The sequence below is a fragment of the Colobus angolensis genome, unplaced genomic scaffold, assembly GCF_000951035.1.
Source record: "Colobus angolensis palliatus isolate OR3802 unplaced genomic scaffold, Cang.pa_1.0 Scaffold70, whole genome shotgun sequence".
In the NCBI taxonomy this organism is placed as follows: domain Eukaryota; kingdom Metazoa; phylum Chordata; class Mammalia; order Primates; family Cercopithecidae; genus Colobus; species Colobus angolensis.
In genome coordinates this window covers 2,491,134-2,517,324 of record NW_012120710.1, presented here as the reverse complement: position 1 = coordinate 2,517,324, position 26,191 = coordinate 2,491,134, and the positions used below count along the sequence as shown (strand labels likewise).

Sequence of the window (26,191 nt, the reverse complement as noted above, 5' to 3'; positions counted from 1 at the left end):
ATACCCATTCTGTAAGTCCCAGAGTTCTCTCAGAGCAGCCTAACGGGCAAAATGTATATGCCAAACTAGTGAATTTATGCAATCATCTATGTCAGCATTATAATTGTATGATTGTACTTAGAGTCACTGTAGCCTCAACTCTTCTATTTTGAACATAATTTCATGGGAAATAATCTACATAGCTCCCAAAATAATCTGCTTCTAATTATATATGCGTATATATATGCTCTAAGATAAATGCTTCAAGCAGGCAAGACCTTCTGAACAGAAGTTGGCAGAAAAGTTTGCTTAGACAACAGCCATGCAGTGACTCATCTGTGTTTTCACAACACGTTTCTACCCAGCACCCATATCTATTTGTAGCCTGACAATAAAGGCCCTATGTGAACCATCTCTGAGCTGTCTGCCTTTAAAAGCAAGGACACTGTTCTCATTTGACTCATTTGAGCTGCCTGTGCTTTTGAGAATAACCCACTGCCACATTTATGAAGGCATGTGACATAACTGCAGATTATTTCAGGCTCTGCCAATGCTTTTCTGCTTAGTCTTGGTCTACTGTTTAGAAATGCAAGTGAAGCCAGAGGACTTCATCCCCTAAATAAGCCCACTACACCCCACTACTGGTATCTCTTGGGTGTAACTGAAAAAGACTGTTTTCATCAACACCCTACACTATAACTGGGATTCAAAATTGGAATTCCTGTCTATTTTGCTCATCTATCTTTATCTCCAGTACTTAAAACAGTGTCAAACACATAGTAGACACTCCATAAATATTTGCAATGAATGAATCAACTTCTGCCATAGACTTGTAAAATGACCTGGGCCTTAGCACCAAATCCATAAAATATTTTGTTATCCTGGTCCCAGGTCAAGAAGACTTCTCCTGCCAGAAAATCAAAAATTTTGTGTGGTAAAGTACACACCCTTTCAATCAAGAGATTATCTTCCACATATGAAATCACCTTACTCCCTAGTTCTTAAAATAGATAAAACTATTAATATTTGTTAAGTTTCAGTTCAACAAATTTAAATTAATAGTCATTAATTTTCTATCCCTCTTTTTCAGGGTTTTTGCCACTTACTGTGACTTCTAGATGTATCAAATTGTAGTCTAGGAGAAAGACATTACCAATATGTTTCTTAAAGGAAAAAAGCTTCAGAAGAGAGTGAAAAATATGTTCTTCAGTATTTTCAAACAATCCACCCACAGTTTCAGTGAAATTATCAATGGAGGTTACAAAATCTATTAATAAAATAATCAAATTACATCTGGAAAATTTCCCCACACATTTGAAAGTCAACTCCTAGGAGTCACAGCCAGCAAATGGTTATTTTAGTGGACTACTTAACATCCTGAAGCACTGAAAGTATTTACGTTTCTCCTGAAATCTTTAGAACACAGAAAATAGCTAATTCCACCAGCAAGACCTTTCCCAGGTCATACATCACAGAGGAGAAAAATACCGATTAACAATGTATGTTACATAATAGAGTCCTCTACTTTCCCAAAACTTACTCATATAGAAATTCATCCGTTTAGGAGGTATCAAAACAGATCTGAACAGATTTCTTCTCTACAGTTAGATGCAAATTATAAAGCCAAGTCTTATGAGGTTGCAAAGAATTACAATTCAATTCAAAAAAATCAGTAAACTAATACACATAGGCAATATTGCAATGTCCCCATCTCAATGAGAATGTCCACCAAAAAATGTTTAAAAATTATCTGCACAACACAAGAAAGTCTCTGTACATTCTGACAGACGGAAGACAGTTTTGTTCTTACCACCCTCTCAAAATCACAGCTTTCTTCTATTTTCTTAACATGTGGTTGCCTGTATTAACTTCTTCAAGCTGGCCGTAGGGTGTTCCCCCAGTGCCATCTTCTCCATTTTTTTTTTTCTTGAACGATCTGTTTTCGTTATCCTTATGCTGTTATTTAGATGAAGAATAGCTGCGCAACTTGGATATAGATCAAGTTTTATAAAAATTCTATTACTGACATCACTACTACAATTTAATGTATTCATTTTTGTCTTACAAATGAGAGGAAAGGAGAAAAACACGCTCTGTGTATTTCATCTCTATGTCCTATTAGAGTTGGTTCTTATAACCCATGCTGCAGATCTCTCACTGGTAACACAGAAATATGTGTTATTTGACCAGCACGATGTTATTTTCTAAAATGTTAATCAGTTGCCAATATTTAAAAATCACTGGTTTCACTAAGAATTAGTATTTTCAGCCTCTCTTTGAAGATCAGAGAATGAAGCAATACTAGGTACACATTCACATGGGAAAAAGCAAAGCTGAGTGGCAACTGCTTCTTTCTGATGGAGCATGAGTTCTCAGAAGTCATCACAGTCTCCCCACTGTGAGAAAGTCCAAGTTAGCTATGTGGAGAAGTCGTGAGGAGAGCATCCAGACCCCAAATATTCTGGACATCCTAGCTTAGGCATCAACACATGAGTAAAGAAGCTGTTGCATGACCTCAACCTCTGCTGCCATCTGACTGCAAGTGGATGAGGGACCAAAGAGAGAACCACTCAGCTGAGCCAACCCACCATCCAAACCATGAAAGAGAGTCATCAAATGGTTGTTTCAAGCCTCTAAGTTTTGGGGTAACATGCTATGCAGTGCTAGATAAGAACTAAAAGATAAAACTGCACTTGACAAACTAAAATATAATTGTATAATTTCTCCCTTTTTACTTAGGTCAACATAGATGTTATAATCTCCATAGTATTTTTGTATTTAGGCAAAAATCTAAAATATGCATGTGCCCAGGAAAGAAAACCAAAGTAGAAAACAAGCAATCCTATGGAATCAGCTGCATTTTTTAAAAAATAAGCTGGCTGGCATCACTTATGAATACCACATACATTATACAATACTATACAGTAAAGTGGAAGGAAAAGTGTGAAAAGGGCTTCAATCTGGTCCTTTTCATAGGAATATAACTTCATTCACTACTTTGTATTCATCACCGAGCACACTACCTTTTTTCAAATGATTGGATCAACTAAAAGTAATTTTGGACAAATTTTTCTGGTTGGTGGAGGGAATCAAAAACATCTTTTCTGTCACTAAAACTTTAGCTATTATTGTTGCAAAGGGAAAGTAATGCTATCTGCGAAGTAACCAACTAATTGTGGTTACAATTAATCATAGAAAATAAGTCAAGCCAGAGTCGTTACAGCATAATGAGAATCAGGTCCACCTACAGGAGATATAACTGTTAGCTTGTATTCATTAAAACCAAATTATACTGGTAAACATGCAAACCCAACTTTGAGCAAATCACTCAATGGTTCCATGCTATTTGCTCACGTGTAAAATTAAGCTAATCATACATTCCCGAAGAAAGTGTAATCATCAGGTTTAACAGAATATGTTTCACATAGTCAAAGTAGTAGAAGATCTAAACCTTGTGCACTGTACAAAATTAAAGCAGCTGATATGCTTTTGCCCAAATAGAATTGTATATCCTCATTTCCTTCCCTTCCTTTCCCCACTTGTGACTCAAGCCAGATTTCATCGAGCTATTTTTATAATTACTAAAATGCTGGAAATACAGCAGCAGGCCAGAAGCAAAGTAAAATGCAGCATCCAGCAAAAGAAAGAAAATCACGCTGAGTAACTGAAAGGCCATCTGCTTCTAACTGAGCTGTAGGGGTGAGGAAGGCAATCTGGGCTGTACTATTTGTGTCCTCCTCAAAACCATACCCACCTGCATGTTGTCAGTGGCATCCCCAAGCAGTCCTCCAAAAGTGATAGCATTAGTTACAGTTGCCAGATAAATGAAGAGAATTGCCGAAAGAGCTTGAATATTTAAAGCATCATAAAAATCACTGGCAAAAAATGGCACTTTCCTCTTTATGTCTTTAATTAGTCCACCACAGAACCTGGGCAGAGAGAATGCAAACATCCACTAAATGTAAAGTAAATTACCATCAAATTAATCAAGAAGTAGCTCATTAAATCAAACATAACATATTTAAAATGCTTGAATAAGTGACAAGATACTACTTAACCACTTATGATGAAACCAGAAAATTATAAAGGAATAAATTTTCTTCTATCTCTTTATTTTTGGGTCACCAAATTAGGTGTCACATTTCCTGAAGACCAGCCAGTTGGCCTTTAGAAAAGAGTGAACTGTGTAAATACATTAACATTTTTCATTGCCTAAAGAAAAACGTCCAAATATGTGAGCAGATCATATAAAGGCCCTTTATCATCTTGCCATAGTACCCTTTCCACTCTCATTCATTCATTCATTCACTCATTTATTCATCCATTCTTTCATCCTCAATAAATGCCATTAAGCACTTGCAATATGCCCACACTCTGCACTCTTCTGAGTGCTGAGGATGTTTTGTTCACAACAGTGAACAACATGCATCAAAAAAAACTCTGCTTTCATGGAGTTTACTCTGGGGACCAAAAGGAGGCAGACAATAAATGAATAAATGCAACACATAGTGATAAAAATCAATAGAAAAATTAAATGGGGAAGAGCATTATGTAGTACTGGAGAAAAGGTAGTTGAAATTTTAGATAGAGTGACCAGAAAAGGTCTCCAAGAAGGTGATTTTAGGGTAAGGACCTGAAGGAACTAAGGGAGGAAGCCATGCAGGTGTGTGATGGGAGGAAATGCAGCTGAGCCCCATGACATGTGTCAGCAGGTCAGTTGAGTGACTTGCACATCAGTCTACTCACCCTCCCAACCAAACCTCAAACCTCAGTCTTCCCCAGGGTTTCTGCCTAGAATGCCCTATTCCAAAGCTCAACAGCTCTCTGAAGCCTTGACCTTGCACTTCTAGTTCATATTTCTACTCTTGGCTATCACACTTTATTAGGATTGTCCATCTACCTGTCTGCGCACCCACTGGACCTTAGCCGCACTCAGCGCCCTGCTTCAGTTTTCTTAGTATCCACAGGGTTGTGCATGCTACCAGGCATACTACAGACACTCAGTTTAGCAAAGGTGAAACATAAAAGAATGAAATATATTCTGATTAAATTAAAAATTAAATCCCAAAACTCATATCTGTAGAAGAAGGAAAGGCTATTCCTAATGGAAATAATTTTCAGAAAACTATTCAAAGAAAGCTTAAGGGAGGCGAGGAGAGAAGATTTTATGTTCTCTATCCTTTGAGAATAAAGGAGAAGGGAATAATATCCTGTTAATTTGGGAGAGAAATCCAAGTGGGTCATCAGGAGAATGAAATAACTTCATTTCATTCAGATTCAATTGCATATTATAATGACATACCTTTTCATTTTCAAAAACCCTCCAGTGTTTTTAAAAAGTCACATCTTCATAAAATAAGTATCCCACTTAAAATCTTACTTAACACTCAATAAAAGGAAGAATCTAATGGGAGGGAAGGAAGAGTTATCATGGAAAGAAATTAGCTGAAGCAATTTAGGAAACCTGAATTCCCAACTGTAGGCTAAGGAGGCAGAACAGTGAGAACTCATTCCTGTATCATGTTACTCACTTTTAAATACACATACAGGTGAGAAATGGAATTATGAAAGCCAAGAGGTGAAGGCTGGTACATCTGTCAGTCCTCTGCCATCTCTCTGACCCTAACATGCCCTCAGTCATTCTCCCCTAGTTTTGCTGGCTTTGGTGCCAGCCCTGCCACACACCAGACACTCTATTGCAGCCCACTCCCATACACCCACCACATCCACATGGTCTGTCTCCCGCCTCCTGTAGCACTTTCTTCAAACGTTGCCATTCTCTGTAAGGCCTTCTCTGACCAGTCTTATCTAAAATTGGAATACAATACTCCCATCCTCAAAGTTCCTACTTCTGCCTTAATTTTCCTCATAAAACCATCGCCACATTTACTTATTCACTTATTGTTTATGTCTTCTCACTACAATATAAGATCCTTATGGGAATACAGTATCATTTAATTCACTGCTATATTCCCAGTGCCTGTGACAAATAGGTATACCGCAAATATTTGTTGACTGAACAAATGAACAAACTAGTGAATAATATGCTGATAGAAAGATGAAGGGAAATTTACGTTTAAGGAGAACCTCATCATGAATGGCAAAGGAAACTGTCAGTTACCGTCCTGTTCGCTGCAGTTCTTCACAATCCCCATGTCCTCCTCCTCCGTGTCCTCCATCATGGGGTGTATCCCCATTCATCTGAACATTTTCTCCACCTGAGTACATATTCTTTCTAAGCAAGACAACAGAGCCCAAGAGTATATTAGTTTATTTTATTCATTTGTTTCTTAGCTGTATCATGCTCTGGCTAATGGAGAGATGGAGTGAAAACCCTTAAGGTGAAAGATTATTTCTTTCTGCTATCTAACAGATAATTCTTTAAGTGTTACATTTAGAACCAACACAAATAACTGGATGAATAGGAAAGTTGAATGAACTGTGTGTTTGTATGTGTGTGTGTGTGTGTGTGTGTGTGTGTGTGTGTGTGTGTGTGTGTGTGTGTATATATTTTTTTGAGACCGAGTTTCGCTCTGTCGTCCAGGCTGGAGTGCAGCGGCGTGACCGTGGCTCACTGCAACCTCTGCCTCCCAGGTTCATGCCAGTCTCCTGCCTCAGCCTCCCGAGTAGCTGGGAATACAGGCACCCGCCACCATGCCTGGCTAATTTTTTGTATTTTCAGTAGAGACGGGGTTTCACCGTGTTAGCCCAGATGGTCTCGATCTCCTGACCTCATGATCTGCTCGCCTTGGCCTCCCAAAGTGCTGGGATTATAGGTGTGAGCCACCGTGCCCGGCCATGAACTGTGTATCTTAAAAGAAGGAAACTGTTTCAACTGGGAAAAAATAGATTTCTAGAAAATCGTTTCTCTTCAACTATTTTACCCAATTTCTTAACCGTGTATATCTACAAGGACTCATCTTCAGTAAATTTGTGTTTCCAGAAATACAGGGGGTCCCCAAAACATCCTCTAAGAATGTCTGTGATACATTCCCATGTAGTAATCTGAGATCTCCAATATATAATAACTGAAGAACATCATACCACATAACATTTATTTTACAGTGTCAAGGAAATGTGAAACCAAGGCACACAGTGATCCATCTGAGAAAATACATCTAGTTAAACAGGAACCTGAAAATATTAGAACAATAGGTTGACTTCACTTTTTTTTTTTTTTTAATACAACTTCCTTCTCAGGGTCATCCCAGCAACTGAAAATTACCAACTGCCTATAATTTACCTTTTGTCAGAGGATGGAAGACTCTTAGGAGGCTCTATCCTAATTGCTGGATCCCATTCCCCAGGTGGAAGGACAATGACTTCATCTAGGAACTCATCAATACCAGCAATCAGGTCGTGCCTGTCTTTTGCTTTATAAGCAATGTCATGGAACACCTAAAGAATAATAAAAGATGTGTTCATCCAAAAAGAGAACGCTGTACATGCTTCACACCATGTCCAGCCTGAAGAATGCAGCCCATAACAACTGTGCCATTAATATTAATCCAGCCATGCTCTGAGAGTCCCTATTATTCAGCCTGTCCCCCAAAACATAGGCATTCAGACTATGATTTCAAAGAATAGAGGCAGAGGCCTGAAGAAACAGCTATGTTTTTATGTGGTTTTTTTCTACCAATAATACAGAACAACATTGCCTTTCAGCTCCCACTGGTATGTACCACTACTGATACAGTTGCTATGGAAGCCAGATTAAAATGGCTTGGAGAAATATACTGAAGAGTCACTCCCTGAAATAAAAACTACTGGGATAAAAATTGCTGATAACTCAAGAAGGAAAAGATCAAGCTGAGTGTTAAGATCGGGTTAAGACCCAAACACTGAGTTCTCAAACACATAATGTGAGACATTTAAAAAAGAAAAATCTGGGTTATATTGGCAGCACATTAACCAAAGGGCCTTAAATAGTCGATCATCTGTCTATCTTTTAGCAAGGCAACAACTAACGCATCTAATGCAGCAAGTGCTTCATATCTTTTATACAGATCTCCAAAGAAAGAGGTTCCAAAATGTACACAATCCTTTCTGTCAATCATTCCATTTTTCTAATGCAGCTGATGAACTGAAATTTCTTTACACATAACCCAAATCTTTCATACTTCACAAGTCAAATTCTTTAGTCTTCAGAAGAGAAGATGGTCCCTGTTCAATACCCTTACCTATTCTTAAAGATTACGACTAAACCACTTCTCTAGGAAAAGAATTTTTAAAAGCTATCAATTAAGTAACATTTAATGGTCTGGGGGTTGTGGGGTTGAGGGGAGGGTGACACAAAATGCCAGCACATAATCTGTGGCTGATACAGCTATCCTCAACCTTATTTTCTCTTGCTGTTTCCCATGATAGAGGCTAGAAAGTCACAGATTCACTTTCCCAGCCAACTGTGCAGATAAAAGATGAACAATTTCAACTAAGATATAAGAAAAAGGCTGTCTGGGAAAGCTCTAGAACACCTGTTTAAAAAGGGAGATACAGCTAACATTACCACATCGTTCTTCCTACTTTGAATAAATACAGATAAGATGACTGGAGCTGATGGTAGGCAATGTCGTTTTACCATACTGACAGGAAAAAAAAAAAAAAAACATGCTATTTTAGGATCATAAATTTAGCAAGAGCCTTCGCTCTTGATTTACCATTAAGCCATTATGTTAAAATAACCCCAGCAACTACCTGCCTCCAAACTTCCAAATAAATCCCAAATTGTTTAAGCTACTCTAAATCTCACTTGTTAAAGTTTCTTAATTGACATATCTAAGGAGAAAGTATTTTTTAAAACAGAGCTAAATTACAAAAATGCAAAAAATAAAATGAATCCACTGAGATGAGTAAAATAAATGTTCCCTTGAGGGGAAAAAGCAGCATAGCCATAAAGCTCTCGGTCCCAGAATAAAATAGCTACCTGAGTAATAACCACATGGAACATCTATAACTAAGGTACCCCTTTCTCTACTTAACACATAGAAAAACCGACAAATCAAGCAATGAAGCAAAAGCAACACATTTGGGGGAATAGTAAGCCAGAAAGATCCAGGAGCAGAAACTAATGATCCTCTCTTCTAACAGTATTTCTCCTCCTATGGGAATAGTTCAGAGTTTTGTCATATCTCAAATGCAAGTAACAACATCCAGGCTGTTATGAAAACAAATGGGGTCACAATTCCAAAGTACCTGTATAGATACTCTGCCATAATGGTTGCTAATGCATTTTAGATGTGTATCATTCCTTCCCACAAAATAAGAAAACCATAAAAACATGTACTTTCTGACACCTAAGAAAAAATGCATTATCCATTTTATTAGACAGTATTTTATGGAACCCATCATGTCTGAAACAATATAGTATACAGACATTTGAATTTCCAGAATTAGTGTATTAAAACTTCAAGAGACAAAGTTTAAGTTAATACAATGACCTTGAACTTTTTTTTTCTTTCTTTTTGAGATGGAATCTCACTTTGTTGCCCAGGCTGGAGTGCAGTGGCGCGATCTCAGCTCACTGCAACCTCTGCATCCCAGGTTCTAGCAATTCTCTTGACTCAGCCTTCTGGGTAGCTGGCATTACAGGCATACACCACCATGCCTGGCTAATTTTTGTATTTTTAATAGAGACAGGGTTTCACCATGTTGGCCAGGCTGGTCTCAAACTCCTGACCTCAGGTGATCCGCCCACCTCAGCCTCCCAAAGTGCTGGGATTACAGGCGTAAGCCCCCGTGCCCAGCTGACTTTGAACTTTTTAAAGAATATTTAACATATATCAGTTTTAATAAACGAAAATATTTGGCAAAAGAAATGCAAATATGTTTTGTTCCAACAGAGTTTAGAATCCCATAGAAAACCAAAATGCATGCCTTGAAACCATATAGGACTCAGCTCACTTGTCTCAAATGACTGTACCTCAGGTTATAAGAAAGTGTAGTAACCACATAATTCTAACTGAATAAATTATGACCGCCAATTCACAGTATGACAACAACACAAATAGGACATTCACAGAATTCCATCTTCCTGATTTCCTACCTCATCAGACATCAGGGTGGCAATGGCTCTGCCAATCTCATGGTAGGACTTGGCTTTCCCCTTAGGACCTAAGAGAATGAACAAGAACCTAATGGAAAAGGAAAGAAGCAAAGGCTATAACACACATTTCATCAACCTCAACATACATAAAACTGAGAAATGTTTAACTTAGTTCATTAAAAGGTTAGGTTTAGAATTCACCTTTATAAGAAAGGTAATATATTATTGGTAATACAGAATATACTCTTTTGCACTATTGCAAAACACAGTTCATTGTTCAGTTTATTTGGAGGCAAATGAGAATTTAGCATAGAAACCTGAGAAGCTTCTTCACTGAGCAGGAAAGGTGCACTTCAAGCACTTAATATGAGTCATTCAATCTTTCTATTTTAAACTTTTTTTCTCTCTCCATTTCTACTGATTTTCAGAATCTTTGGAACAAACCCATTAAGCACAATAACTAGAAAGACTTAGTGCATCTTCACATTTCTCTGACTTTTCCTTACCCAATATGGGCAGTGACAGATGATCGTCTCCACACTTTTAAGAAATATTTCTACTCAGAAGTGACTGGGAATCAGCAAAAACCAAGTCCTCTACAAGTAAGCCACATGCTGACAGCCAAAGTAAGGAAAGAGAAATATGAGAGAAATTCAAAATAAAGCATCATTCACAGACAGTCAAAACTCTTTTGTGGGTGTCCTCTTGTCATTTACCAACATTTTTTCTTCATAATGCACAAAACATTGCTCCATAGCAAACAGGTCCTGAGACATGCAATAACGAACTTAACCCCAGTTAGGTTCACCTCTAACCATGTTGGAAAAAAATCCCTCACTGATCACACAGGGCCTTTGCCCTTGTGGCATGTCAGCACTGGGGATGAGGGAATCTGATAAGTAAATGAGTAAGAAAAAATTTACAAAAAATATACAAGAGGTGGCACTGGATAAATTCCACCTTGATATTGATCATGTATCAGCTAACAAGGTGATAAGGAGGACAATAAAAATGGTAACATCATATGCCTGCCCAGCTTGTAAGGCCTCCAAAGCACTTCACATTCATCACTTTATTTATATTTCCATATGACCCCCTGCAATAAAGAAGGTATCCTATTCTCATTTAATGGTGAGGAAAGTGAGGCTGATGGAGGTTAATGGAAGAGCTCAAGATCTGTGCCTAGTAAATGACAAAGAGCAGATATATAGGCATTCTTACCTCCTGTTCTTTTCACCACATATTTCTGCCTAATACTACCTGCCCAACTGATATACCAAGGTTGCGATTTAACAGAAGTTCAAAAAATGACTTCCACAGGTCACTCTGGGGAAAGAACTTCTCGATGCTTAGCCAGGGACAAGAAATCTTAGGTAAGATTTTTATGGTACCAGACACGGCTTGTCATTTTGCTTAGCAGAATTTTATTTTTAACTTAATTATTTATGTACCTCACTTCAAATGAAAAAGGATTGACAGCAAATACTTTAAAAAAAATGTTTGGGTCTGTTCTAAAATGCCCTTGAAAGTATAATTACTTTTTTTTTTAATCATAAAATTCAACCCAAAAGGTTTTCTAAAATCCCAGAAATTAAGAATGTGAAAAGGTGTCTGAAAGTTTGAATACTCAGGTTTTATACCAGAATAACCATAAAACCACTTAGCACTTATATGCTTAGAAACCAGTTCTGAAGTGAAGTAGCACACTCACTTTCACGTGTTACCATAGTAGATAGCAATCAGCAAGCACCAAAGTCTGTTCAAATATGAAGGAAGTCATTATTTGAATTGAATTTCAGCTCTTCTAACACTGAAGTTCAACTGACACTGAACTTTTGTTCCTTTGAAGCTGGCCCCTAATTATATGCCACTACGTATAGTATTATAAAGTGCTTCTTTAGGACTATAAAATGCATTTTTCTAAAGGGACTGATCAATGACTTGAGTGTAACAAACACAAAAAATATTTAATGATTAAGGCAAAATAATGCTTTAATCACATTCAGAAACACAAATACTGGTCATATTTCTCAATTTATTTTGCCTGTCTACAAATGGTCATCTTTCAATTCAATAAGGGTGTGGGTTTAGGCGAAAAGGAGCAGACGCTGTGCCACAAGGGAAAATATCTAACACCTGGATCCTTAGTACATTTTTAAATAATGGATTTCTTCTACTTCATTTATTATTATCTTCATGTATCTAAATATTAACTTTTCGGTAATGCATAATATCCAAAACTTTTCCAAACACTCCGTATCTCTTCCTACCTCTCCCTAGCGCCTCCATCATGATTATAGCTTACAAATACACATTATGGAAATGTATTTATCAACTGACACATGAGTTAATTATCAGGTTGACTATATAGCAACAAAGCCAAAACACTGTCTAGTTAGTAAGAAAACATTATTAATAGTCCTCAAGCATAAACTTCGGCAGGCAATGGGTATTCCAATAGCTGACAGAGTAATGAATGGAGCCTCCAAGTTACATCCTATGAGATGAGGACAGACATTTTCTATAAAAGATTTACTCTTTGTTCTCTGCTAAATAGAACCAGTCAAAGAATGAAAGGAAGCAGCAGATCAATGGTGTCTACATGATAGCAATAAACCCAGTATATGAGAATTATATTGGTTTAGTAACACAGATATAAAAGTAGTATTCCTTTTTCCTGGGTAATGTAATTTTTATGTTTTAAAGAAAGTATTTCTTCATTAATGGAATAACACCAAGTGCCAAACCAACACGGTGGATATACCAGTTAAAATGTTCACATTACTCCAATCAGGAATAATTCAGTAAATCTGCCTCCTTAAAATGATACGTAGAGAGAATCCAAGCATTCATAAGCAGCAGGAAACATAACCTCCAGCCAAAAATGTCATCTGGAGGAGTTGAGAACCTTAAGAAGCTTCTAATCTGGACCTCATTGTTGAAACGGGATGAGAAACCTGAGAAAACTGAACACAAAACAATCCAGCAAGTTGAAGTTTCCTCTGCCTGAAATGTTTTCTCTCCTTTAACCTTCAAAGAAGCAAAAGCTGTTACAACTTTTATGATTGAAGTACATCCTGCCAAACTCGGCTTTTACAATGTACTGAAAACTCCTTTCATGACCCAAGCTGTTTTTTGTCAAAGGACAGATGTTATTTTTATCCAGAAGCTTTTTTCTTTATTAACAAATTAGAGTAAACATCACATTTGTGTGACTGCAAGGGCACAGCCTACTTTGACAGCTTGGGAAAAAAAATTCTGTTACCAAGTTCTTTTTACTCACTCATAAATAGAAATAAGTCAGAGTTACAATTTTTAACACCATCTAGTTCTCTGAAGAATCTTCATGAGGCCCTTTTCTACTTTTCTGAGCTTTTTCATATAGTTAATTATGCCTGCGGAGGATGCCTCCAGCATTCTCCACGACAAAAGGAAATATTAACCAAATAATCTGTGTCCGGAACCAATGGCCTATACTCACATTCACAAAATAATTATAGGCAGAAACAGAGCATCATATGCGAAAAGGAACTGGCCTTCCTAAACCACTTGATGTTTTCGGAAAAAATATGCATCCCCCTCTTTCCTGATACATCACAGCTATTTCTAGCATAAACTCAGCCTGTACCAATCCTTTATATCCTTCTCTCAAAACAACAGTGAATTCAATAACCCATTATTCATCTTTATCAGCTTTGGAAAACGTGGCTAAACTGTGGCTTCCACAATGGATTCATGAGGACCACAAACCCACCATACCCAACTGCATTACATGCGGTAAATATTAATAGCAGCTAGCAATTAAACTAGTGGATATGACAAAATTGAACTAGCAGGACCTCCATCCCAATCCCTCTAAGTGTTCTTAATGGTTTTGACAATTAATCACAAACTACTTCTTTTACATAAATAATTATTTGTAACATATATATACGTTACAAATATATATGTAACATATATATGTTACAAATATATATGTAACATATATATTATTTTATATATATATATATATATATAATCTTACAGTGCCACTAAGGAGGTAAACATTCCAAATTTTTAACAATCTGAAGCTTACTTAACAACCAATTGCCTTACATGTGTAAATCAAGATCAGAAAAGCACAAACTAGGGTTTTTATTCTTCTTTCTAAGAGAACCCTAAAACATTTTGTTCCAATCCTTTCTAGAATCTCCCTAGGATCTCCCTAAAACTCTTGTCTCAGATTCAGAAATCTATTTAAAGTTCTATTCCCAGCACTGATGCTGAATCTTCCCTTTGCCTTCATCTCTCAATTGTAAAATGGTAATAAGAAGAACATACATCCCCTATATAGCTCAAAAATATGAATGAGGCTGGGTGCGGTGGCTCATGCCTGTAATCCCAGCACTTTGGGAGGCTGAGGCGGGTGGATAACTTGAGGTTAGGAGTTTGAGAACAGCCTGGCCAACATGGTGAAACCCCGTCTCTACAAAAATACAAAAATTAGCTGGGTGTGGTGGCATGCGCCTATAAACCCAGCTGCTCAGGAGGTTGAGGCAGGAGAATTGCTTGAACCAGGGAGGTGGGAGTTGCAGTGAGCTGAGATCACACCACTGCACTCCAGCCTGGGCGACAGAGCAAGACTCCATCCCACCCCCCAACAACAACAACAACAAAAAATATATATATATAGAGAGAGAGAGAGAGAGAGAGTACTGGCCTCTGTGGACGACATAAGATGACAGCAAGCAAAGTGCCTGTAAGATACTATGAAAATCATAAACATATCCTATCAAGTCACCAAAGATCAAAGAACAGGGTTTGTTTCCTTTCACATGAATGCCAAGAGGGGCCCTTACATATATAGACATCTACCCAGTTCATAGTCATCCAGCTGTAAGTGGAGGCTAAAACAGATCAAGCAAGTAACGGAGTAAATAGTGAAATTGGTGAACTCTACACAAGAAATGAGAGCTGCTACAGTCATATTTCCTAGAAGGTGCATGGTGGTAATGCTGTTTATTAGCAATAGTAATAATCATTAATAATGGCAGCATAACTTTCCTACACCTTTAAAAGGAAAAATGACCACAAAAAGATATGTGCAAACAGATTTTTCAGGTTTCCTTTCAGTACAATACAGTAGCAAGCACATGAAAACACATCACGAAATGTAGATGCAGTCCTTCATAATGCCTACCACATTCCTTGTGGGATTTCCTTTATTGGATTTCACAGGATGCAGACACTGTAAATGGCCCCACATTACCTACACAAACAAAACTAACGAGACTCCCTACTTAGTGATTATGGCTTGTACCAGTTTAGAGGACAGCAAATGAATGAAACTATTTCCTGGAAAAATGTTAACATACAAGGATATATTGTTCAGATTATTGCTCCAAAATAGTTATATAATATTACTGAATTACATGGACTTGAATTGCCTGGCTCCTTTTGCTAATTTAAGTGACGCTGTATTTTACCTCTACAGTAGCCCTATCATCCAGTATAAAAGAAAAAAGTCAGTGAGCAGACAGAAGCAAACGATAAGCAGAACACAAAAATCGTCATGATTTGCTACTCAATGCATGCATATTTTGTTAAATAAAAAGCCTTTTAAAATATTTTTTATTTGCACCTTCTGAAGAAAAATGGTAATAAAAATGAAAAGCCAAGAGCAATTTTCTTTAACACTTCTCGGCATGTTTTTTTCTTTCAACCCCTAGTAAAGTTATTCCAGAGAGACATAAATAAAGCCATAGGGGCACAGAGCTGGACTTCAGCCATTATCTGAGTCAGCCATTCACCAGGTGACTGCACAGATAGAACCACAAGGCTCTGCTGGAATGTTTTCAAGCAAAAAGCTATGTTACAGAAAACACAAATCATCATAATCCTATTAAGTGAATAAGCTATGATCATCTCTTTTCTACTGCTATTTGTCCAGTAACAGTCCTATGTATCATTCCTATTTTAAGTGTCTAAGAAATATATAAATGGGTTAAAAAAATACCTGTATGATGTGGAAGAATGGCCTGCAATCTACGAATTGAGAGGCCTAGAGAAAATTTTCTCTTAATTTTTCTCCTAACCAGGCTCTAAAGAAATCTTGAGCCTCTTTACACTGTTAGTTAATCATGCTCAGACCATCTGAGCTGAGGAGGATCCATGTTTCACTGAGGAGGATTCATAGCCCTTCCTGCTCACATGAGGAAACCTAAAGGAAATTCACCTGTCCTTGCCCTGGAACACACAGAAAACAACTCCCCCGCCCCTAAACCACAAAAAAGTCCTACTCATGACAATTTTCTGTCAATCTAAAGACTACAAGTTTTCTTTAAACCGTCTGCAGCACAAATTTAAGTGAAACATTAACTTCTAGTCAACTGATTGCACTCCGAAGTCAAGCTTCATAACCCTGTGGAGCTCAGTTTCAGAGGCAGATGAAGAGGATGACTTCTCAGGTACTATGCAGTGAAATGAGCACATGATTATGATAACATTAACATATTTCACTTTAAAATAAAAATTTGCGACACAACATAATAGTGAAGTACGCAAATTTAAGTATACAGCTTGATGATTTTACCATATGTATGTGTGTGTGTATAAATCTACTACCAATTATCTGATAAAACAGAGTAAATGAAAGCAACTATGACCTCTGAACCATTTACTGACTGTATGACCTCGGACAAATTACTTAAACTCGTAGACCTTTCTTCACCTGTAAAAACCAGATAACTACAGTTTGTCCCTTAAAACATTATTGTTAAGGATTAAGTAGAATAATCCATAAGAAGAACCTAGTACACTGCCCAATAAACTATTATAATTGCTATTATTATTATATAAGTGCCAAGAATTTGATAGTATAAAAGTCAGTCATTATTTAAAGTTAAACCTCTCCAATGTGTTTGCACTAAATATTTCCTCATTCTATTGATTCTCCAGCCTGAGTGGGAGGAGATAATCCTATGAGCACATTGTAGAGCCCAGCAGGTAGGAGAGCAGCTTACCTTGTGGGCACAGGAACTTCAGTCAGGGCACCCAGCATGACAGCCTGCTGTAGCCTAACAAAGGCAATGAAAGGAGTATCCAAAAAGTCAACCTCCCCAACAAGCACGTTGGAAGCTTCTGCATCACGTGGCAATTTCTTCATGAATTTATTCTTCAGCTGCATGAGAAGAACCAAGGAAACACAATTTAGTTCCAGAGAAGGGAACAAAAAGAGCCTTCCCATGTATCACTCACAGGAAATTCCTTTTTACAAATTTATTTGCAACACGTTCTAGCTAGCCACTTTTATATTATGTTTAAACATTCTATTATAGTAAACATTTATCTGTACCTTGGATTCAAAAATATTGAGGGAATAATCACATGGTTTACATATAAAACAATGTATCATACAACTCCATTCATTTATATATTCATTCACTCAACGAAAACTTGCTGAAAATCTACTATAAGCCAGGCAATGCTATAAGCCTTAGGGAAACAGGGGTGGATAGACTAATTACATGCCCTCCTAGACTCATACAACCACAGGGGAAAAATAAAATATAAAGTGCTGATAAATACTAAGAAAAAAAATAAAACAAGTAAAAAAGGTACTATTTTAGACAGAGTGATAGTGGAAGGCCTCTGAGGAAATACATTTGACATTGGAGTAAAGATACAAGCTATGCAAACATCAGAGGAAAGAACATTCTAGGCCAAAAGAATGGGAAATGCAAAGACTTTGTGACAAGAAGCTGCTTGGCAGTTACAGGAAAAGTATTAGAAGCCCAGTGTGATGGAAACTGAAAGAGCAAAGGAGAGAAAACAGCAGGCAAAGAAGTTGCATAGGTAAGTGGTGAACCCGACTGTAGACCCAATAGGCCACAATAAGGAGCTTTGGAAATTTTAGGCAGGAATTACCTACGAAAAGCCCAAGGAGAAAGATGGCGCAGGAAGACGTAAATTTGGGAGACATCACCATGTAAATAGTATTTGGTACCATAAGACATGCTGGCACAATCCTGGGTGTGAGTGTAGACAGAGCAGAGGGGTGAGAGATAAGTCCTGGGTCACCCTAACTTTTATAGGAATACGAGAAGATATAGCAGAGAACACTGAAAAAGGAGAAGAAAACCAGGACTTCAACAGGAGCCAGGTGAAGAAACAGCTCAATAAGGAGAGTGAATCAGTTAAATCACAGGCTGCTGAAGGTTCAGGTAAGATGGCAGCTAAGAATGGACCAATGAATTTGGCAAGATGGAGGTGCTGGAGAATTTTTTTTTTTTTTTTTGTATTGAGAGGAGTCTTGCTCTGTCTCCCAGGTTGGAGTGCAGTGGCATGATGGTGGCTCTCTGCAACCTCTGCTTCCTGGGTTCAAGTGATTCTTCTGCCTCAGCCTCCCGAGTAGCTGGGACTACAGGCACATGCCACCATGCCTGGCTAATTTTTTTGTATTTTTAGTAGAGACAGCGTTTCACCATATTGGCCAGAATGGTCTCGAACTCCTGACCTCGGGATCCACCCGCCTCAGCCTCCCAAAGCGCTGGGATTACAGGCGTGAGCCACTATGCCCGGCTGAGGATCTTGACAGGAGCAATTACAGTGGACACCAGAGAGTAAAGATAATTGTTTTGAGAAATGTTGCTACCTCTTAAGAAAAGCTGAGAAATGAGGAAGCTAGGGGAGGAGGGAATAAAATAGATTTCTTTCTTTCTTTCTTTCTTTTTTGAGATGGAACTATTATATTTACAAATAGAATACATCTTGATACCAAATATTAAACAACTGGTTGAGAAGTGAAAAGATTTCATCAAATTTCTTATTTGGGATAATATAAATAGGTAAACACATATTAAGACTTGCCAACTTAAAGAAAATGTAGTTTAAAAAGTTGTAAGGCAAAATTTCAGTATATTAGAGAAATATCATTTTAATTCATGGGTTAAGCCTTTTTGTTTTTCATAGTCCTCACTTTTTAATTATAAAGGAGATGGTGACTGGGGAAAGAGGCAGACATTAGATTTTGAATAAATGTTACTACAGTTCTAGTAGAGGATTTGAGATTATCTAAACATTACTAGTTATCAATTGATTCCATTTATCCATGACTATCTTATCTTCAAAAAAGCAGGTAATTGAGAACTTCTAAGCTTTTATTTCTTTAATTTTAATGCATCATTTTCATGAAGAGGGAAAAACCATAAGACTTGGTTTTGTCACTGACTCAATGACATAGTTTGTCAAAGAGTTACAATACTCTTTTTAAAGCTCCATAGACTTTTCACCCTGACTTTCTCACAGGAACCTTGTAAAGTAGTTAGGACAAGTCTTATTATCATATCGTAATACTGACTTTTTAAAAGAAGCTCACAAAGTCAAACTTCTTAAAGCCCAAGTGTGGAGTGGAGATTAGAACTCTCATTTCTTTCTCTTTGCATCTATCCTGCTTAGTTTCAGCATGTTTGAGCACCACGACAAAAATAACTGCAAAGGTGCAGCGCTTCTCTAGGCAACAAAATACGGCACTTTGAGAGGCAAAGTTAAAATTACTTTTAGCCTTAATGATCACAGTCCATTTTTTCGAAACTGTCTTAATGGTGTAAAAAATACCACATATTTGTAAAACCAAAAACAACATATTAAGGGGCCAGGTCTCTGTGAGCCCTGCACGAGCTGGGAGTGGCCTTGCGCAGCGGCAGTAGCAGAGAGCGAGGGAGCCTTCAAACCCTCAGGGTTTCTTCCGCACCTCAAGATTTCTGCCGCTGCTTTCCTCCATCTGCCTCCTTGCGTGAGCTACCGACCTGAGCTGGACTGCAGGAGTCCTGCCCACCAGCGAGAGAATAGGTGCTGCAGGAGCTCATTTCCTTTGTCGGGGGCTGGCTCAGTGCCCACACAAGGCCACACATGCATCCCACTCGGGGGCGGCTGGGCCTTCACTCCCATTTCCAAGATGGTGACTGCTAAGCGTGAACTCGCTAAGAATTTCACTTTGGAGGGGGCCGCTCATCCCAGTAAGATCTCCATTATAGGAACTAGATCAGTTGGCATGGCCTGTGCTCTCAGCCTCTTATTAAAAGGTTTGGGTGATAAACTTGCCTTTGTGGATGCTGACGAAGGCAAATTGAAGGGTAAGACAATGGATCTTCAACATAGCAGCCCTTTCATAAAAATGCCAAACATTGTTTCCAGCAAAGATTACTGTGTCACTGCAAAGTCCAACCTAGTCATTATCACAGCAGGTGTACCAGCAAAAGGAGAAACACTCCTTGATATAGTTCAATGAAATGTGACCATTTTTAAATTACTTATTTCCAGTATTACCCAATACAGTCGCCACCATAAACTGATAGTAGTTTCGAATTTAGTGGATATTGTAACTTATGTATCCTGGAAATTGAGTGCATTTCCCCAAAACCTTGTTATTGGAAGTGGCTGTAATCTGGACACTCCCCGTTTCCGTTTCTTCATTGGGCAAAGGCTTGATATCCACTCTGAAAGCTGTCATAGGTGGATTCTTGGAGAGCATGGAGAACCAAGTGTTCCTGTGTGGAGTGGAGTCAGTATTGCTGGCGTCCCTCTGAAGGATCTGAATTCAGATACAGGAACTGATAAAGATCCTGAACAATGGGGGAAAGTCCACAAAGAAGTGATTACCTGTGGCCATGAGATAGTTAAAACGAAAGGTGTACTAATTGGGCCACTGGCTTATCTGTAGCTGATTTAACAGAAAGTATTTTGAAGAATTTTTTTTTTTAATATAAAACAACAACAAACATTTTTTAATAGGCAAACTCATTTCCCATTGAGATGTCTTTCACTGCAGTGGGAAAGAGCAACCACACATAGCCCGGGTTTTAACGACATGACATTGTCAATGGGAAGTTACAAGGAAAAAAAAGGTGCATTTGATTTATTAGTGAATTCTGGAAGGATTATAGATAACTTGTCAGAATTTATTTCAAATGAATATTTGTTGAGAATTAATTATCTCTAAGTCATTGAGCAATGAAATGAATCTAGAAGTCCATCAGAGGAATTATCTTTGCATCTCCTAAGTAGTAGCCAGCACTGACTTTGGTCTCTGTTTCATACTGGTCAATAATTCACATTGTATGAGCTGATTAATCTAGTCGATGGTTTTCTATTAGGTTAGGGCAAAATTTTTTTTATACTTTAATTTCTGGGGTACATGTGTAGAACGTGTAGGTTTGTTACATAGGTATACATCTGCTATGGTGGTTTGCTGCACCCATCAACCCGTCATCTACATGAGGTATTTCTTCTCCTAATATTATCCCTCCCATAACCCCCGACCCCCTCACAGGCCCTGGTGTGTGATGTTCCCCTCCCTGTGTCCATGTGTTCTCATTGTTCAACTCACACTTATAAGTGAGAACATGCAGTGCTTGGTTTCCTGTTCTTCTGCTACTTTGCTGAGAATGATGATTTCCAGCTTCATCCATGTCCCTGCAAAGGACATGAACTCATCCTTTTTTTATGCTGCATAGTATTCCATGGTGTATATGTGCCACATTTTCTTTATCCAGTCTATCATTTATGGGCATTTGGATTGGTTCCCAGTTCTTGCTATTGTGAACAGTGCCGCAATAAACATACATGTGCATGTGTCTTTATAGGAGATTGATTTATAATCTTTGGGCACATACCCAATAATGGGATTGCTGGGTCAAATGGTATTTCTAGTTCAAGATCCTTGAGGGATCACCACACTGTCTTCCACAATGGTTGAACTAATTTACACTCCCACCAACAGTGTAAAAGCATTCCTATTTCTCCACATCCTCTCCAGCACCTGTTGTTTCTTGACTTTTTAAAGATCGCCATTCTAACTGGTGTAAGATGATGTCTTATTGTGGTTTTGATTTGCATTTCTCTAATGAACAGTGATGATGAGTTTTTTTTTCATGTTTGTTGGCTGCATAGATGTCTTCTTTTGAGAAGTATCTGTTCATATCCTTTGCCCACATTTTGATGGGGTACTTTGTTTTTTTCTTGTAAATTTAAGTTCTTTGTAGATTCCGGATATTAGCCCTTTGTCAGATAGATTGCAAAAATTTTCTCCCATTCTGTTGGTTGCCTGTTCACTCTGATGATAGTTTCTTTTGCTGTGCAGAAGTTCTTTAGTTTAATTAGATCCCATTTGTCAATTTTGGCTTTTGTTGCCATTGCTTTTGGTGTTTTAGTCATGAAGTCTTTCCCTATGCCTGTGTACTGAATAGTATTGCCTAGGTTTCCTTCTATTGGTTTTAGGTCTTATGTTTAAGTCTTTAATCCATCTTGAGTTAATTTTTGTATAAGGTATAAGGAAGGGATCTAGTTTCAGTTTTCTGCATATGGCTACCCAGTTTTCCCAACACCATTTATTAAATAGGGAATCCTTTCCCCATTGCTTGTTTTTGTCAGGTTTGTCAAAGATCAGATGGTTGTAGATGTGTGGTGTTATTTCTGAGGCCTCTGTTCTGCTTCATTGGTCTATGTATCTGTTTTGGTACCAGCACCATGCTGTTTTGGTTACTGTAGCCTTGTAGTATAGTTTGAAGTCAGGTAGCACGATGTCTTCAGCTTTGTTCTTTTTGCTTAGGATTGTCTTGACTATGTGGTTCCATATGAAATTTAAAGTAGTTTTTTCCAATTCTGTGAAGAAATTCAATGGTGATTTGATGGGAATAGCATTGAATCTTTAAATTACTTTGGGCAGTATGGCCAAATGTTCACAATATTGATTATTCCTATCCATGAGCATGGAATATTTTTCCATTTGCTTATGTCCTCTCTTATTTTGTTGAGCAGTGGTTTGTAGTTCTCCTTGAAGAGGTCCTTCAAATTCCTTGTCAGTTGTATTCCTGGGTATTTTGTTCTCTTTGTAGCAATTGTGAATGAAAGTTCACTCATGATTTGGCTCTCTATTTGTCTATTATTGTTGTATAGGAATGCTTGTGATTTTTGCACATTGATTTTGTCTCCTGAGACTTTGCTCAAGTTGCTTATCAGCTTAAGGAGATTTGGGGCTGAGACGATGGGGTTTTCTAAATATACAATCATGTCATCTGTAAACAGAGACAATTTGACTTCCTCTTTGAATAATCTTAGGAGGGTGCACCCAGTTTCCACCATAATTAAGGGCTTTTATGGGATAAATGAAGTAATATTCCTTAGCATTCCTTGTACCCTGGGACAGAATAGTATTACAGATCTTATAAAGATCAAGCTGACCCCTGAAGAGGAGGCCCAGTTGAAAAAGAGTGCAGAAAGACTTTGGGAATGTAGAAGGAGCTCAAGCTTTAAAATTGTTTAAAGCTACCAGTCTGAAGGGTTTTTTTGTTGTTTTTTGGTAGCAATCATTTTATTTTTAAAATTGTTGTATTAGTTTTATACTTTTTACCTGAAAAAAATTTCAAAAGTACCTGCAAAATAGAGTATGTAATAACAAATTCCTGTGTATCAATCACTCAACTTTATCAGATCTTACCCTTATGTCATGTTTGTTTCCATCTTCATTTTTAAAGAAAAAACATCCCACAACTACAATTGAGTACATCCCAACTCCATTTCCTTCACTTTTTCCCTAGCGTTCTAAAACCAGTGTTTATAATTCTTATGTCAAATGTATTATACATGTGTATGGGCATACACACGACATAGTATTGTTTCTCAGGCATTTAAGTTCTTTATAAATAGTATTATACTCAATGCATCATTCTTTACCTTGCTTTTTGAATTCAACATTATGCTTTTGAGAGAAATCCACACTGATGAAAGTAGCTCTACTATATTCATTTTAAGGGCTGCATACTACTTCACTGTAACAATATATCACAACTTATACATCCTACTATTTGGCAGTTATAAATATTTCTGCAGTGTTGCAAGGAACACCTTATAATATTTTCCTTATGACCTCAATATTTGAGCTTGTTTAATATGTATAACTAAAAGTAGAATTCCTGAGTCTTAGAGAAGTTCCTCCTGGTTCCCAGCTAAAGACTTCATGACTAAAAACACCAAAAGCAATGGCAACAAAAGCCAAAATTGACAAGTGGGATCTAATTAAACTAAAGAGCTTCTGCACAGCAAAAGAAACTATCATCAGAGTGCACAGACAGCCTACAAAATGGGAGAAATTTTTTGCAATCTATCCATCTGACAAGGGGCTAATATCCAGAATCCACAAGAGCCGGGCGCGGTGGCTCAAGCCTGTAATCCCAGCACTTTGGGAGGCCGAGATGGGCGGATCACGAGGTCAGGAGATCGAGACCATCCTGGCTAACACAGTGAAACCCCGTCTCTACTAAAAAATACAAAAAACTAGCCGGGCGAGGCGGCGGGCGCCTGTAGTCCCAGCTACTCGGGAGGCTGAGGCAGGAGAATGGCGTGAACCCGGGAGGCGGAGCTTGCAGTGAGCTGAGATCCGGCCACCGCACTCCAGTGCGGGCGACAGAGCGAGACTCCGTCTCAAAAAAAAAAAAAAACAGAATCCACAAGAAATTTAAACAAGTTTACAGATTTCTTTTTTAAATGGGAGATATTACAGCACTTTTGGGATGAAAGTGAGAATGAGCTAGTAGAGACAGACTAATGCTGCAGGAGAGATAGGGGATAAATGCAGAAGCAGTTTAAGCATCTTTAAACTATTGAAAAGAGACAATATCCACATCACAGGTAGAAAAGTTAGCCGCAGATGGGAACACACAGAGTTTATCAATCATAACCAGGGAAGGCAGACTAGATGAGACTAATGGGGGAGACTGGGAGATTTGGTGGGACGACGATGCAGATTTCTGAGGACTTATTTTTGCAGTTAAATACTAGTGAGCTAATGGTGAGGAGGAGGAAGTTGTGTGGGGTTTTGAGAAAAGAAGGCACAAAGTGGTTTTCTGGGAGAATGAAGGCTGCTTAACACAGTCACTTTGAAAGCTTATCTTATAGGTGTTATTCTGCAGTACAGCTTAATGAAAATATTTCAACAATTATGGAAGAATAGAGATAAGAATTTTGGAAGACCATTCAAAAGACACAGACCTCTGATATATACTTATCCAATATAAATATCCCTCCTCTCAAATCAAAAGTACCAGTGAACTTAACATTTTATATAATGGATTGTTGTGGAGATGGAAGTGGCAGGCATGACCCCATTTCCCCATTAATAAAAAGGTTATATCAACATTTTGAACTTCCATTTCAGAGTTCTTAATTAGGGAAAATAAGTGGCATGAGAACTAATCCCTAAGCTCCATAACCCTCTGTAGGTTTTTTAAAGATTTTTTTTTTTAATTTGACACTTCATATAAGAAGAAAGCTGTGAGGCAAAAAAGCAAGGAACTTAGGGCTAAGAATTTGGTGGAAACCAAGAAAAGAAAAAGAAAAAAAAAGCAAAGAGAAGGTATATATATCTTACATGCTACAAACAAAATCACTTCTAAGCAGTAGGAAATTTTCCAAAGTTTCTCCCATTAATCCTTCAAGAAATACTAATATTTAAAAAAAAATTTGTTACATCTTACAGATACGAAAAGAATAGCCATGGGAATGGTCTAAAAAAACATCAAGTTGCCAAGACTGTTATTATTACCTAAGGAAGTTGCAATTATAAATTGTCCCCTATAACACAGAGCAGAATGTGGAATATGGCCAAGTGGCCCAAACCCACACGACATAACATTTCTAGAATAATCTTCCTCACTCTCTCCAGAGACAGTTCCCATTATGAACACAGAACACAAAAGTCTCTAATAATCTGATTTCACTTCCCATTTTCTCCAGCAGACTCCTTGCTCGAGTTAGGCAGCTGACCTGATCATAATCCTCTTCTGTTTGATATACTTACACTCCTACACTTCTTATCAAAAATTGCCTTTTCCTCACGCCTGTCTTTTATAAACAGCCTTTAGAGCTCAGCACAGGACTTTCTACTATCTCAGCCCAATTCCTTGGGAACTTCATAAGTGCTCATTTCTGAATCAATTTTTGCCAAAGTGTCTTTTCCCAACTTTCACAAGGGTAAGAGCAGTTTATTCTCCACGGTACCAAACAGTTGCTTTGCATATCATTCAGCTGTAATAAATATTATGAAGGAATGGACTCTGTAGCACTAAAATCAGGCCAAAAGACCATAAAATGCCCAAAGAAATAAGGATTTTAGGGTTCAATCTGGAACCTACTGAC

At 37.8% G+C, this 26,191-nt stretch overlaps 1 protein-coding gene and 1 pseudogene across 3 annotated transcripts in view; one reads left to right on the top strand and one right to left on the bottom strand.

Moving 5' to 3' along the window:
* The window catches only part of SLC4A4 (solute carrier family 4 (sodium bicarbonate cotransporter), member 4), a 343,922-nt gene that overhangs the window by 125,359 nt on the left and 192,372 nt on the right, over window positions 1–26,191 (bottom strand). For all 3 annotated transcript variants that reach the window (XM_011927128.1, XM_011927127.1, XM_011927129.1), the window contains exons 7-11: window positions 17,023–17,180; window positions 10,022–10,109; window positions 7,223–7,377; window positions 6,101–6,214; window positions 3,734–3,908 (exon numbers count right to left, since the gene is read on the bottom strand). In XM_011927128.1, the coding sequence (XP_011782518.1) occupies window positions 3,734–3,908; window positions 6,101–6,214; window positions 7,223–7,377; window positions 10,022–10,109; window positions 17,023–17,180 (690 nt within the window). The remainder of the gene's footprint in view (window positions 1–3,733; window positions 3,909–6,100; window positions 6,215–7,222; window positions 7,378–10,021; window positions 10,110–17,022; window positions 17,181–26,191) is intronic.
* Window positions 19,813–23,321, top strand: LOC105501345 (annotated as a pseudogene).